The 13,074-nt window shown below is 40.2% G+C and overlaps 1 protein-coding gene across 2 annotated transcripts; it reads right to left on the bottom strand.

Annotated features, from left to right (window-relative positions):
- Window positions 1-1,154: 1,154 nt before the first annotated feature.
- dgcr8 (DGCR8 microprocessor complex subunit) lies at window positions 1,155-11,874 on the bottom strand. 2 transcript variants are annotated; one of them, XM_034595946.1, is made up of 14 exons: window positions 11,737-11,874; window positions 10,375-11,353; window positions 8,684-8,846; window positions 7,969-8,111; window positions 6,335-6,674; window positions 6,030-6,227; window positions 5,614-5,715; window positions 5,274-5,372; window positions 4,488-4,570; window positions 4,185-4,285; window positions 3,923-4,029; window positions 3,270-3,397; window positions 2,855-2,968; window positions 1,155-2,390 (listed from the first exon to the last, which is right to left on the bottom strand). In XM_034595946.1, the coding sequence occupies exons 2-14, from the start codon at window positions 11,074-11,076 to the stop codon at window positions 2,307-2,309; spliced, it is 2,364 nt and encodes a 787-aa protein (XP_034451837.1). In that variant the 5' UTR covers window positions 11,077-11,353; window positions 11,737-11,874; the 3' UTR covers window positions 1,155-2,306. The 2 variants fall into 2 exon arrangements, with proteins under 2 accessions (XP_034451837.1, XP_034451838.1); XM_034595947.1 differs by lacking the exons at window positions 1,155-2,390; window positions 2,855-2,968; window positions 3,270-3,397 and adding an exon at window positions 3,753-3,841 and having other exon boundaries at window positions 3,911-4,029; window positions 11,737-11,857.
- Between the last annotated feature and the right edge of the window lie 1,200 nt (window positions 11,875-13,074).

The following is a 13,074-nucleotide window of genomic DNA, read 5'->3' on the forward strand; positions in this document are numbered from 1 at the left end:
TAAAGGAAATTGTCTCTTGTGGAGGAGCTAATGTTTGGGAATGGGCGACTGTGGTTATCATTGGTTACATCTGTGTGATATTCAAAAGGGTTTCATAGAGCATGGGTTCTTCTTGCTGCTTATTCCTACATGTTTCCCCTTTATTTTCATAACAGGACTAACTAAATTGCATCTTGTAAAATTTGTACTTGATTCTTGAATTCAAACTCTTTGTTCAACTGTTATCCAGGACTATACAGCACAAGCGGGTACTGTGGAATAAACAGCTTTTTCCTTTAATAAACTTCTTTTCTCATTTACTGACATAATAAAAAAAGCCTCTTTAGTCAGTCAAGATATTTTATTTTTGCATAACAAATATCACTGAAGTCATGGAGCTCAGATTGCAATACATCATTTTTCTAGGCAACATCTCAAACGATTCATTGGAACAACTCAACGGTAACACATATAAAAGCATTGTTTTTTTTTCCTGTCTTCTCACACTGACATACACTTGGCAAGACTACACACGCACAGAGGAGAAAGCACATTCTTAAAGCAAACTACAATATCACAACAGCCTTGTTTAAACTGATGTGTCCTCACGAAAAAAAAAAAAAGACAGACCCAATATTTGACAGAATGAACAGCAGTTTCTATTTTGATCCAGCAACTTATGTTTGTATTATCCTTTGTTATAAATGATTCTAATGTACAGTTTGCAACATTAACTCTTCTATAAAATGCATAAGACAGCATGGAAGCTTTGGTATACACAGTTCTCATCAGCTCCTGTTGGACTCAATGACTTGATCGCATTTTTTTCATGTCAGTGTGCCGACTACATTTTGCGAGGCTGCCATTTGAAAAATGGTTAAAAAAGTATGATCTGTTGTCATGACAATAGCAGACGTACACAAACAAAATAACACGATCCATTAAGATGAGTCTTGAAAAGAATCTGCACATACTTGTTGTATAGGCTGTCTTCTTAATCTAAAAAAATACTAACTGGCTAAACGGTAAATGCTTCATCAAGTTAAGGGGGGCTTGGTCTTTCCAGTCCCTGTTGAAGGGTGTTTTAGGTCCAATGTACTGTATATACTCTAAACCCTTCATGAAATGGATTAACTAAGGCAACATGTAGCCAACTGGAGTTTTTTTTAAATGAAAAGCAACAGTAACGTGGTTATAGTGTGTGCATGGCATTAGTACAAGAAAAAGCTAGCAAGAACTAAGAGTGTAAAAGATCTTTCACCTTTTCAGTAACACTGTGGCCATGTGCTTGGGTTTACTGAAGTGTTAGGACACCGTCACACGTGTGTGTGAAAGCTAAGCAAATATCGCAGGTCAGATTTCCACGCAAACCCAACGCTGCGATTTGTTTCGCCACAAGAAGTGAGTGTTTTATTTGCGCCCTCACTCTCACAGATTGGAAGTGAACAGGAGGCGTTCACCACTGAAACATTCCTGTATGTGAGACCGGGCCCTGAGCCTGGGGAGCAGGACGTCAGTTTGTTGCATTACCAAAGCAAAAAAAGGCAAACAAATACAAGGAGTCATCTCCAAACATTCCAAAAAGCAGTTATTTCTTTACCGACAGCATGATCAGTCAACGAAAATATCCGACAGGAAACGAGTGCATGACAATAGCTCTGAAAAGAGATCACTTCAACATGTTTTTTTTAATTTTTTAATCGTGCAAACCAAGACAGCAACTGTCTGTTCTGAGGAGAAACTAGTTTTTTGTATTTCACCAAAAAATATCCAGAACACCTAGAGTTAAAATACAGTATAAACAAGTGACTTTGTTTCCCAATTAAATGAATGGTATAAATACACTAATATTAGTAGTCTTTTCCAAATACTTGAAGCACAAACAAAACTAATAAGAGGTGCGGGTATGGTAAGGTTCGCCGACTGTTTTAAAAACACTTCAAAACAAAACCAACGGAGTAGTGGTTTTTGCAGTCAAAGAAGCATGCAGTTTTATTTTGATGTGGTTCATCTGTTGTCAAGCCATGTTAACGTCTCTGCACCCTGGGTGATTTTTCTTTTTCTCCTAGTGCCATAGCAAGGGTGCATCTAAAGAGGTAGATGATATTTGCTCTACGGTCTGTTGTGCATTTAGTCCTCACCTTCCATCTACCAGCTGATCCAAAACAACGTGAACAAAGGAAGCAAAGCAGTTCTACCAGCCTGCTCTATGTGGAACTATATTGCCATTAGATCTCAGTGATGCATAATTAAGTGATGGGTGGGGGTGTGTAGTAAGTCTGACAGTGACCGGGGTTTTCAGTGCTGTGGTTCAGTGATTCCGAGACTCAGACGTCCACTGTGCAGAGAGGTTCGCTTCCTGGCTGGGCGGACTCCATTATGGTCATCTTGGGTTTCTTTCTTGTCTCCTCCTGGAATTAAATTACAATAAAATAACCATTAACAATATTTTTAGCTGTTCTGAAATGTACAATTTTGCCAGTGGCAATGTCATTTTGTGAAGCTGGGACTGCAGGCTACACCAGTCAAGATGTCTATTGTAATGCACTCGTCTTCTACGCCTCAGTTAAGCTGCAATAAGACAGAGTCCCACTAATTGAGGCCCTTCAGATTTACCATTTCCCCTGAAGAAGTTCAGTGCTTCATTTGGATTAAAACTACCACCTCGTCTTTCCTTCAATGAGCTCTCTGGTGAGAACATTTCCATTGACGTACACTAAGTAAACCCTTCAGGTTCTTAGTGATGGAAGAAAAGATAAATGTATCAGAAACAAACAACCGGCGAAAAACAAAAGGACAAAAGGATTTAAGTTTTACGCTTGACAGAAAAACAATACATTATACAGTATTTTCTACACAACAGATCTCTACTCACCCTATGCGTGGCTAGTTTTGTCATTTCTTCTTGCAGTTTGTTCAAGATGTGAAGGTTTGGCTTGTTCTTTTTGGCAAACTGCTGCAGCTCGATCACACTCTTGTCAGAGTTCTCCTGCAACAAATGACCTTTTTTAAAAATCTGAAACATATTTCACTGGCTGTTCTGTCGTGAACAATGTTCACAAGGCAATGTGGAATCAACATGCCAGTTATAAATTAAATACAATGGTGATTGATGCCATACAGATGTTTTTCCAAAGAGACAAGTAACTTGAGTGAGAGGGTTTTATGTTGAAAAGACATCTTGACAGCTTGAGTTGGCAAGCAGCAAATAAAGATGGAAAACACCAATAAAAGTAAACATTTTTCCAACGACCTCAGAGGCTTTAGTTAGTTCTGAATACAGAACCTACCTTCTTTACCATCTTATTGCTCTCTCGGCCATACATGCGCAGCAGCGAGCCCCAGTTCTTGACGTGGGGATGAAGCATCTGCAAGATCTTCTGAGACGCTAGTTGTTTGCCAACCCTCTTGTTCTTGCCTGTTGAAAAAGACAATTAAAGTGAAAAAACGTATCATTATGTGATGCTAATGTGTCTATTTGAAAGACACATTAGCATCACATAAAAGAAAGACTACTGTGAAAGACTAGCAAGCATCACAAAGTCAGTCGGGGTAATTCAAATAAAAAGAGAAAACGGGCATTATAATGATTTGTTGCTTCTAGTAAGCACTTTACCTAAATGAAATGGCTTCTATTATGATATGAATGTCAAGAGTAAAACTTAGAGATGTATATTAGCATGACACTGTTTTATAAAATGTCCATTACTCCTTGAGCAATTTAAGCTATGTAATCAAATATTTTTAATTCTGCACAATTCAAGAAAAAAAAAAAAAAAATGTATGTAATAATATCAACATGTGCAATGTGATGTGTAAGGTTTAGTTTTCAGTGATGAACCCCCCCAGTAGCCAATTCTCCAGATTTTACCCGCAGATCATGTCTGAAAAAACGGTTCGAGTGGTTCATCATCACTATGTGGTTAAAGGAGGATCTACTTACACCAGCCACGCACAGTATGTTTCCCACATGTCATCACATATTCACTCTTCTGGTTCTTTCCTGGGATCACCTCAAATTTAATGCTGGTGTCTCCCATCCCATGGTTTCTTCAGAAAAAACAAAAAAGGACAATTTATTCATCAATATTTGCAACCTGACCTGACAGAGAGCAGGATCAGTAGAGTGGCAACTGTGAAATTGGCAGATGATTAAACTTGGTCAATATTTAGGTTGTTGTTGGTTTGAGTGTTCCACCCCTTACCTTTTAAGGCACTCATGAAGAATCTGATATGGCGAAAGTAGTCCTGCTTTGTTGGTCAGCTCATACACCCTTGAGTCTTCTATATTGATATGATTAAAATACTGTGGGGAAGAGCACATTGAATGATTGGTGTGTTACTTCTTATTTTAAAAATACATTAACTTTAAGGGAAAACAGCTTGGCAATGCCTATAATCAAAACTTGTGTTACGTGCTCAGCGTGTTGAGGTTTAGCTTCATCTATTCCATTTCACTGAATATGAAGAACATGAATTGCTTTGAAAAACAGGAAAAAGAAAAGTACCTCCAGTTCATCGCCCTCCGAAGGCTTCTCCTCCGAGGTCTGCTTCACAAAGTCAGGGATGAGGATTTCCAGTGTGGCTCGAGCTGCAGTGTACATCATAACACCAGTGAGAACAGAAGTAGCATAGCAACAAGTTACCAGTGTAACTATCTACTGTGTACAGTAAGAATTGGAAGGTGCCACAAAGATAACTCGCTGTGAGGGAAGAGGAATATCATTATGCATATTAATTAAGGGTATTATATAGGGCTGCACGATATTATTGTTTAATATCGCGATGAAGATATGATTTGCGATAAATAAACAAACAGTCCCTGGCTAAGGACACAGAGACCACGGACAGCTCCACAGCCAGGAGAGGGCGCACAGCCCGGCCGCAGCACCACAAAGTCGGGGCAGACACCAGGGAGCCATGCACAGCTCCACTATGTTCACCTACAGTGTTAATTTGGGTCTTTTCATACATGTTTGGACATGTTTTTTTTACAGTTTCTGTAAATGTTTTCAAATTCTGTTTTCTCTCTAAAAAATCCGTCAATGATCTGAATGACTTTAATTTATCATCTAGGGCAGCAGGGCTCCATCTGATTGGCCAAATATATTGACGTGAATGCGTGGCGCATGAAACACCATTCATCGCAGTTTTTGCCGTCTTTAGTGATACATCTATCACGCTTGTTGATATTGCGATGCCGATAGAGTTTCGATATATATCGTGCAGCCCTAGTAATATACATATGTTTGACACTGATCACATTGCTGAATACTGTAAATAAATAAAATTACCAGCTTTATTCTTGGCAAGCTTTTTACTGCTTGCTGTTCCTGTGCCGTAAGTCACTCCATCTATAATGACTGACGCTCCAAAGGGTTCACTTGGGTTCTCTGTGAGGCACAAAAATCTGGTTCATTTGATATGGAAATCTTGTCAAACTAAACATGTGACCTTTAATTTATAAGAAACAACAGCCAGACTTATGTCTGTACATGGGAAAACATGTAAATGCTACAGGGGGTAATGTAAATGTGCACTGTGTTGTAGATGACAATAGAATGAACATGAGTAGATTTTCAGATGATATTCAACAGAGAAACTTAGCGGATGATACTTAACAAAAGAACTTACCACATTCAAAAAAGTTGTAAACAGGTCGAACCTTGAGGACACGTTGCATATATTCGTGCAAGATGCAAACTTCAGATTTTCCATTGGGGTTGATGACAAATTCTGTTCAAAGAAAATGTATTGAAATTTGAAAATTCATCAATCAAACATTACACTTATCAGACTTGATTTCCACCCTTTCTTAAAAATACATAGAGAGGTTAACTATTCTGTTAGTTTGCTTAAAGGAATACAAATGATTCTTGCCCTGGTCATCATATATACTGTATATACAGTGTGGTTCTTCTGTGTTTTAACAGTTAGAGAGCAACCATGGAGTTCTGTGGTAGAGTCATTAGTTTTTATATTAGATACTATCTGTAATGAAATACTGGTAATAAAAAACAAGAATATGTAGGAGTCTGTATATGTGTTACCTTTCTTAGTGGGAGCATCTTGGACTGACAGTGTGATGAGCTTCTGGTTGGCGGGCAGGATGGGCCTCTCTGTCTCTGCCTGCTTCCTCTTCACGTCTCTGTTGAACTGCCTTCGCTCAGCCCAAGTACGAAACTTCTTTACAGTAACTTGTTCAAAGTCAAAGCATTTTTCCAGATACACACGAAACTCTTCAAGTTCTGTGAAGAGGTTTCATCAAGTTAGTTCACTTAGTGGCAAAAAGCAACAAAAACATAAGAACCTTTCAAAAGTCTTTCAGTGCCAATATACTATGACGAGCTCTTACCTACTGACTCATCCTTGCACACTTCCACTTTGGCCCTGACTTGTCCTAAGGCCCCTAGGGCAATGTCAAAAGGTCGGATCACTTTAACCTGCAGGTTGTTGTCAGTGGTACCCTCTCCATTTGGGGCAACGTCAGTCAAAATGGAGGGAGGGACATCTTCCTGCTCCTCGGCTGTAGCATCCAACATGCCTTCTCCCTCTTCACCATTAGCCTCCAGCCTGGGCTTTACCGGAGACGCCACTGCATTAGCTGCCATCTCCGCGTTCAGCTCCCTTTCCTCATGTTCCTTCATTTTCTTGTAGTGCAGGCAAGGGATACTGCTAGTGGGAGGGTCATGTTTCTGTATCAAAAAGAATCAAGAGTAGGGACAGATTGTGTCAACAGTTCCAATACATACCTGTATTTTCAACAGGGTAGACCATCTGCTACCACGAAAAATACAGTGGTGGCAATTTTCAGTTAAGCGATCGATTTGGACCCAATTTTTTTCCCAGCAGCCCAATATGGCCAGCATTGCCTAATTTCACACAAGCCCCATTGAATCTAAATTTCCCCTGACTGGAAGAACATGTCGTCAATGTAATGTCACATATCAGAATCAGATTTATTTGGCAAAGTGAGTTGGCACGCACAAGGAATTTGGTTCTGGCTGATGGTGGCCTTCTACTGCTGCAGACAATAAACAGACGATATGCATATATATTTTGCATACTGGACAAATATACAAGCTAAAACAGAATTAGCAAAAAACAACAACAATATACATTGAGTACAGTGTGGTAGTGAAAACAATAATAATATGCATCATGTATAAGAATGGAATGAGATGTATGAGTATATCTGCAATATTACTTGGGCCAAGGAGATTATGTTTTCATCTGCGTTTGTTAGTTATTAAACAGATTTATGCAAAACCGACTGGAAGGGTTACCACACAACTTAATCAAAGAATGTGTTATGAGTCATGGAAGAACTCAAAAAATGTTGGTACTGATCAATGAAGTGGTTTTTTTCCTGCTTTATTTAATATAGTGAAAAGTTTTTTTTCTGAATTCTTGTGAATTTCTAAAGAAATAATACAGAGACCTTGATGAAAAATATTAGGCATATTTACGGAACTTATATCTATAGGTGTGTTTAGACTGTGTACTTTGGTATGGCTGGATTGAATTTAAGAGGACTTAAGGGCACACCAGATCTCAAAGTCCCTTTCTAGTTTGCAGATGTGAAGCAGGATGTACAGTGAGGAGAACAACTGGTGTGTGGTGTAGTAGTTGATACTGCCAACATGACGGTTTATCACCACATCATAGTGTTACTTTGGAAAGAGCTGGGTGGCCTCTACAAAACCATAGGAATAGAGATATAAGAAATACAGACATGAATAGAACAAGCATTTGTTGGCAGATCCTCAACAATGAGTCTCAGCACAAAGCCCAGAATTTGAAGGGCTACATGCTACTGGAGTCCACCTAAACTGATTTAACTGGTAGGAGGAGCAATATATAGAACCAACAATTAGGTTGAGAGACCTGACATGGATGGGGACGCAACTAATACTATGATGAATACCCCTGCACTGTTTACATCAGGGTGATGTGTTATTTAGGCATGAAATGTGTGTAGCATCTTACCCTAATACTGCCAGTCCCGAGGAAATATGGTCTGGACCAGGTGACCACTCTAGTTTCTCTGTGTAGGTAGACTGGAATGCCTGAGTTATGGAATGTCATGATCCATCCATCAGGTAGAGGCTCAGTGGGTGGACGCCCTCGACCTAGCAAATGGATAAATGCAAATGCAGGCACAAATTACAACATTATTACATCATGTGGTTAAGTGATGCGTCTCGTTACATGACAGGCTTGGAATTATGTTAAAACATTTTTTGGGGTTTGGTTTAAGTTTGACAATCTTGTATGGGAGTGTTAAAACCCACCTTGGAGATAACTTCTGTCACCTATGAGTTGACTCTCCACATTAAAATAAAAAATAACAAAATACACTACAGTTTATAGGATGAGAATTCACCTGTAGTTTTATTTTTCGTCATTCTTTTTTTTTCATGATACTATATCTGAGCACTACAGCACAGAACAAACGCTTACCTACTTTCGTTGTGCAGGTCTTACCACCTCTGCAAGGCAGTTTCCCGGGGGAAACCTTGTGATGTAATCTATATTGGCAGTGCACACAGCCGTAGACTATTGTTCTATTCAACTGGCTTCAAAATACACATATGTACTACATACTGAATAGAATATGTTGTGCCCCTCAGAACTGAAACTACATTCAACTGCAAATTCGTTGATAGAGCCCAACCCTTAAACAGACAGATCCACCACTCACTCTTCAGGACAGTCTTAATCTTGGTCATCATAGGCTGAACACCTCCTTCACCATCTGATGGATGATCACTGTCCCCGCCATCTTTGTCATCAGCTGGACGCATCTTTTTTGGCACTGGCATGCCCTCCTCGAGCAGAGCGTCGACATCGTTGTCAAACTCCTCCTGGAAGAGACAGTGGTTAGGGCCGGGAGAGACGGATGGGTCACAGGTTTACAGGAATTTCTTATGTTTCAACTGAGAAGAGACTTCACCTGATGTGATGAATTAACTGAACATTGGAGGAAGAAAAACCAAAACTACACTTCAACAACAGTAAAAATTACCAGTTCTGAATTTGGAAACAAATTATATTTAAAATGTATAAACAACTAACACAAATTAAATGATGCATTTAGCATTTTCTATCCCTCAATGTTACTATTGATTAACTTGCATAAAGGAAATTCAGCATTTACTGGGGAAAATAAAAAGGTCACTGACCTCATTTGGTATCTCACTTGTCATTTTCAGTAATACAAAGCAAAGACAAAGAAAAACTCAAATGTATGTTACCTTATGGGACATTTGATCCAGATTTAATCTGTTGTATCTATTGATGCAGAACGGTTTCCCAGTGTTGCAACAGTAATTGTTGTGGAGTTTTGATTCTTTTCTTACTGGCCCATTAGGCAACATCCAATTTATATTTCTTACAATTACATAGTGACAGTTGCTGCCATTTATCCCTAGTGCCAATAACTAAACTATACACTACACTATTAAACAACAAAGCCTATATAAGTGATTTTGCAAATTTCAAGGAAAAACCTATCATGATACTTGCATCAAATACGTCACCGCAATGCTATTCTGCACTTAATATTTGGAACTATCTGGCAGTTTCACTTTGGTTAATCTCTAGAAACAGATTATGGATGTGAATATGCGGTTTGTAATTCGACTAATCATGTTTGAGCAGGCCCTGGTTGCCTGCAGGTAAACAGTGTGGAGAGAAAAAGAGGCAAAACCTATGAAGTGCAATGCATTGGCTATCTGCTTTTTAATGCATCTGTATTCATATGCAGAAAAGTCAAAATGTCATGCAGACCTTTAACATAAAAAAAAAAAGGTTTTCTGTTTTGTGTGGAGAAACATTCAACCTGTGTGATAAATGAAACTAGTCGGACAGTAAAGTGTACGGTGAACAGAAGATAAGAGTCCTGGCCTGGATATCTGCTGCCTACACCAGAGGTCTTACTACTTTGTTGAAAAATATTTCTCTATGTGAACACCAAGCATTACAGTGTTATGTGTTGATTTATCTATAGATACAACTTTGTGAACAGAAAGACTAGTGGCCGTTGAGATTTTTACCAAATGTTAAAAAAAAATGTTATGCTTTGAATGCCTCAATCCCAATGCCAGTGAGTTATATTGTAACTGGTTATAAAGCTGCATGGAAGCTATTTCATGGTCCTCATTGCTACATACAGGTTGGGGTGCTTTTTGATTAAAAGTGATCAACCATACATCTTCGGTACAAGACACAAAGTGTATGGCAGTCAATTCGGGAAAGTCCTGCATTGTGAGGATTGTACTTTTCAAACTGTACATACTCTATCATTATAATGTTACTGTTTGACAGGGATGAAGAAATTGGGTGTGTAGCTGACAATGAAAAGGGATACTGCAGAAACAAGAGCAGACGTACCTCATATGAGAAAGCCACGGCCTCGTCACCTGCTTGCTCCTGCTGAGCTATGACCTCAGATTTAAAGCCGCCCTGCTCCCCATCGTCTTGATCCAGGAAGTTCTCGTAGAAGTCATCCAACTCATCCAGGACAGCATACTCTACCTTGTTTTCCAGATCTACCTCAGCCTCCTCTGACCTCCTGCATATGTTTCCTGCTCCAGAGCTTCCCTCAGCTGCCTCCTGCTCGCTAGTTGAGTCATGCAACTCACCGTTCAGGCCGTCTAAGCCATCATCACTCCCTCCCTCCTGCCCTTCACCTGTGTACAGAACCTTCCTGTCTTTACTATTGCTGCTGCTGCTGCTACTTTCAGTGAAGCTCACACGGATCTTAACATCTCTGAGCAGCTTGAGGTCTGGTAGAAACTTGGTGACCGGGGGAGCGTGACGAGCTGTTCTCGGGCACACAGGGTTGGGACCGGCCTCATCTGAGAGGTGGCTACAGAAAGTGACTGAGCCCTTGCTGAGGGGCTGCTGTGGCTGGGCTTCCTCGTCCCCTGGGGTGTATGTGTATCCATCACCACCAGAGCTAACGTCCATTACCTCTGCGTCACTGGACGTTTGCAGGGGAGGTGGTGGAGGTGCTCTGCCCTCATCTCGGCCAAAATCATCAGGTGGCTCCAAGGGGAGAGGGGGTAGAACATCATCTATCTCCATGTTCATCTGTGTTAGCCACTACAACATACACTGGCTAATAATATAGTATATTTAAATCTGACCTGTAGAGAAACTTCCTTCTTATCTAATGCCACAATTCATGCAGAAGCACATCCCTGTATAGACCACGTACCAGAGGAGAAAATGCTAAGCTGACTACATTGTTCTTTTCATTAATGTAGACAGCTTTCAGAATCACTGTCTCAATTATTGGAAATCACAATGCATTCAGCTTAATATGGGATCTAGGCACTGATCATCCTCCACTGGGATCTTCTAGGGGCTGGAGGAGAGGACCAGAGAGAGTACATGTCAGTACAACTTTATAACCAATAGCCTAATAAGACTGCGCATTGTACCTGTTACTATTCTGACGTTAACATGTAGCTGCTGACAAATGACTTTCCCCTGGGTCTCTTAGCCTGGGTATACGATTAATGTTTAACCCGGTCCATATCACAAGCTAATTCAATGTTATATAGGAATGGCACAGCCTCTTGTCTTAGCGCATCTGCTCAGACTGCAGCTGCACAGCGGGGCCCTGGTAACGTTAACGTCCACGCTGATGTGCTAGCAAGCAGCCACCGGGATGGACAGACGTCTACGTCCGCAGAACTGCTAAGCTAGGCTAAACTCAGTCAGGTAAAACATTGAAGAAATACTCACAGATAAATATGGCACGACTGTCTCCTACTGGGCGCCTGACTACCTTTCTAAATTATTGTATTTGCGACGAGCCGCCATAGGAACTCGGTGGTAGCACCGCCATCTTGGAGAAAAAACCACATCGGAAAAGCGCCCCGTAGCCCGCCTTCCACTACCGGCTTTTTCATGATTGATGGGTCAGCGGGCCAATCACAGCGCCTCTCCGCGGCAGCTACCGGTATGGTTCTACCGATTCAACCAATCAAGCGTTTGCCGTTTTCTTGGACGAGCAGCATGTTAAGCGCCAGAATTCTTATTCTAGACATAAAGGAAACATAAAGAATTCATATATATTTTGAATTAACAAATTATTAAATGTTTAAGTCTTCACAATATTTTAAACTAAAGAAAAACAACATAACTTTAAGTTACAATAATTGTGTGTATGTAATGTCTATAAACACTACAAACTTTTACTTTGTAGTTTGTTAAACACCACATGTGAAATGTTTAAAATGTTATCACATGCATGAACTAATTTTCTTAGTCAGCCATGTCTCTCGATGGTGCTTAAATAAAATAATCATAAATTGAGTGAAATAAGAGTGTAAGTATTTAAAAACTGTTGTTCATGTTATGTGTTGACATCTTTAATTTACAGTTAATATTTGATCTTTTATGTGACAGGTTTTAGAATATAGGATAAGATGGTGAATGTCCCTTGTACGTTTGAAGTTCTTCTGCTCAAATTAAGTTGCCAACCACCAGCAGACGTTAGCGTCATAACTTCAGTTGTGCGCCTTGGCGTCATCAAGTGTTTTGGCCTTTTGATCAAAAATACAGGCTGAACCTGAGGATACACTGAGGCTAAAGGTAAATCTGACTGGCTACTGGCTTGTATGGCAACACTATGAAAGTCATGTGTCCTGCTCAGTAGATCAGACATCATTACCTCTATGCCTTTTTTAAATAAACGCTGTCCCATTTTAGAACATAGGACAAGATGGAGAATATCCCTTGTACGTTCTACCCATAGACTGCACTAATTAATGCTGACCACCAGTTCATGTTAGCAGATGTTAGTGACCACCAGCGGATGTTAGGGACATATCTCCAGTTGTGTACCTTTGTGTCATGAGGTGTTTCGGCCTTTTAATCACAAGACACCCTCTTCTAAGGCAGGCCCACCACAGGTTATCAGACCTGGGTGCATGTCCCTAGCGTCTTGGGGCCCAGTTGGGATCTTTCCTCCTGATTCAGAGCCATTGGCTGCAGGGTTCTGCAGTGTTTGATGTTTACGTTATGGTCTGGTGCAGGGGTTGTCCATGAATCCCCAGATCTTTGAGCAACCTGGTGGTG

The sequence above is a fragment of the Hippoglossus hippoglossus genome, chromosome 9 (assembly GCF_009819705.1).
Source record: "Hippoglossus hippoglossus isolate fHipHip1 chromosome 9, fHipHip1.pri, whole genome shotgun sequence".
NCBI classification, from domain to species: domain Eukaryota; kingdom Metazoa; phylum Chordata; class Actinopteri; order Pleuronectiformes; family Pleuronectidae; genus Hippoglossus; species Hippoglossus hippoglossus.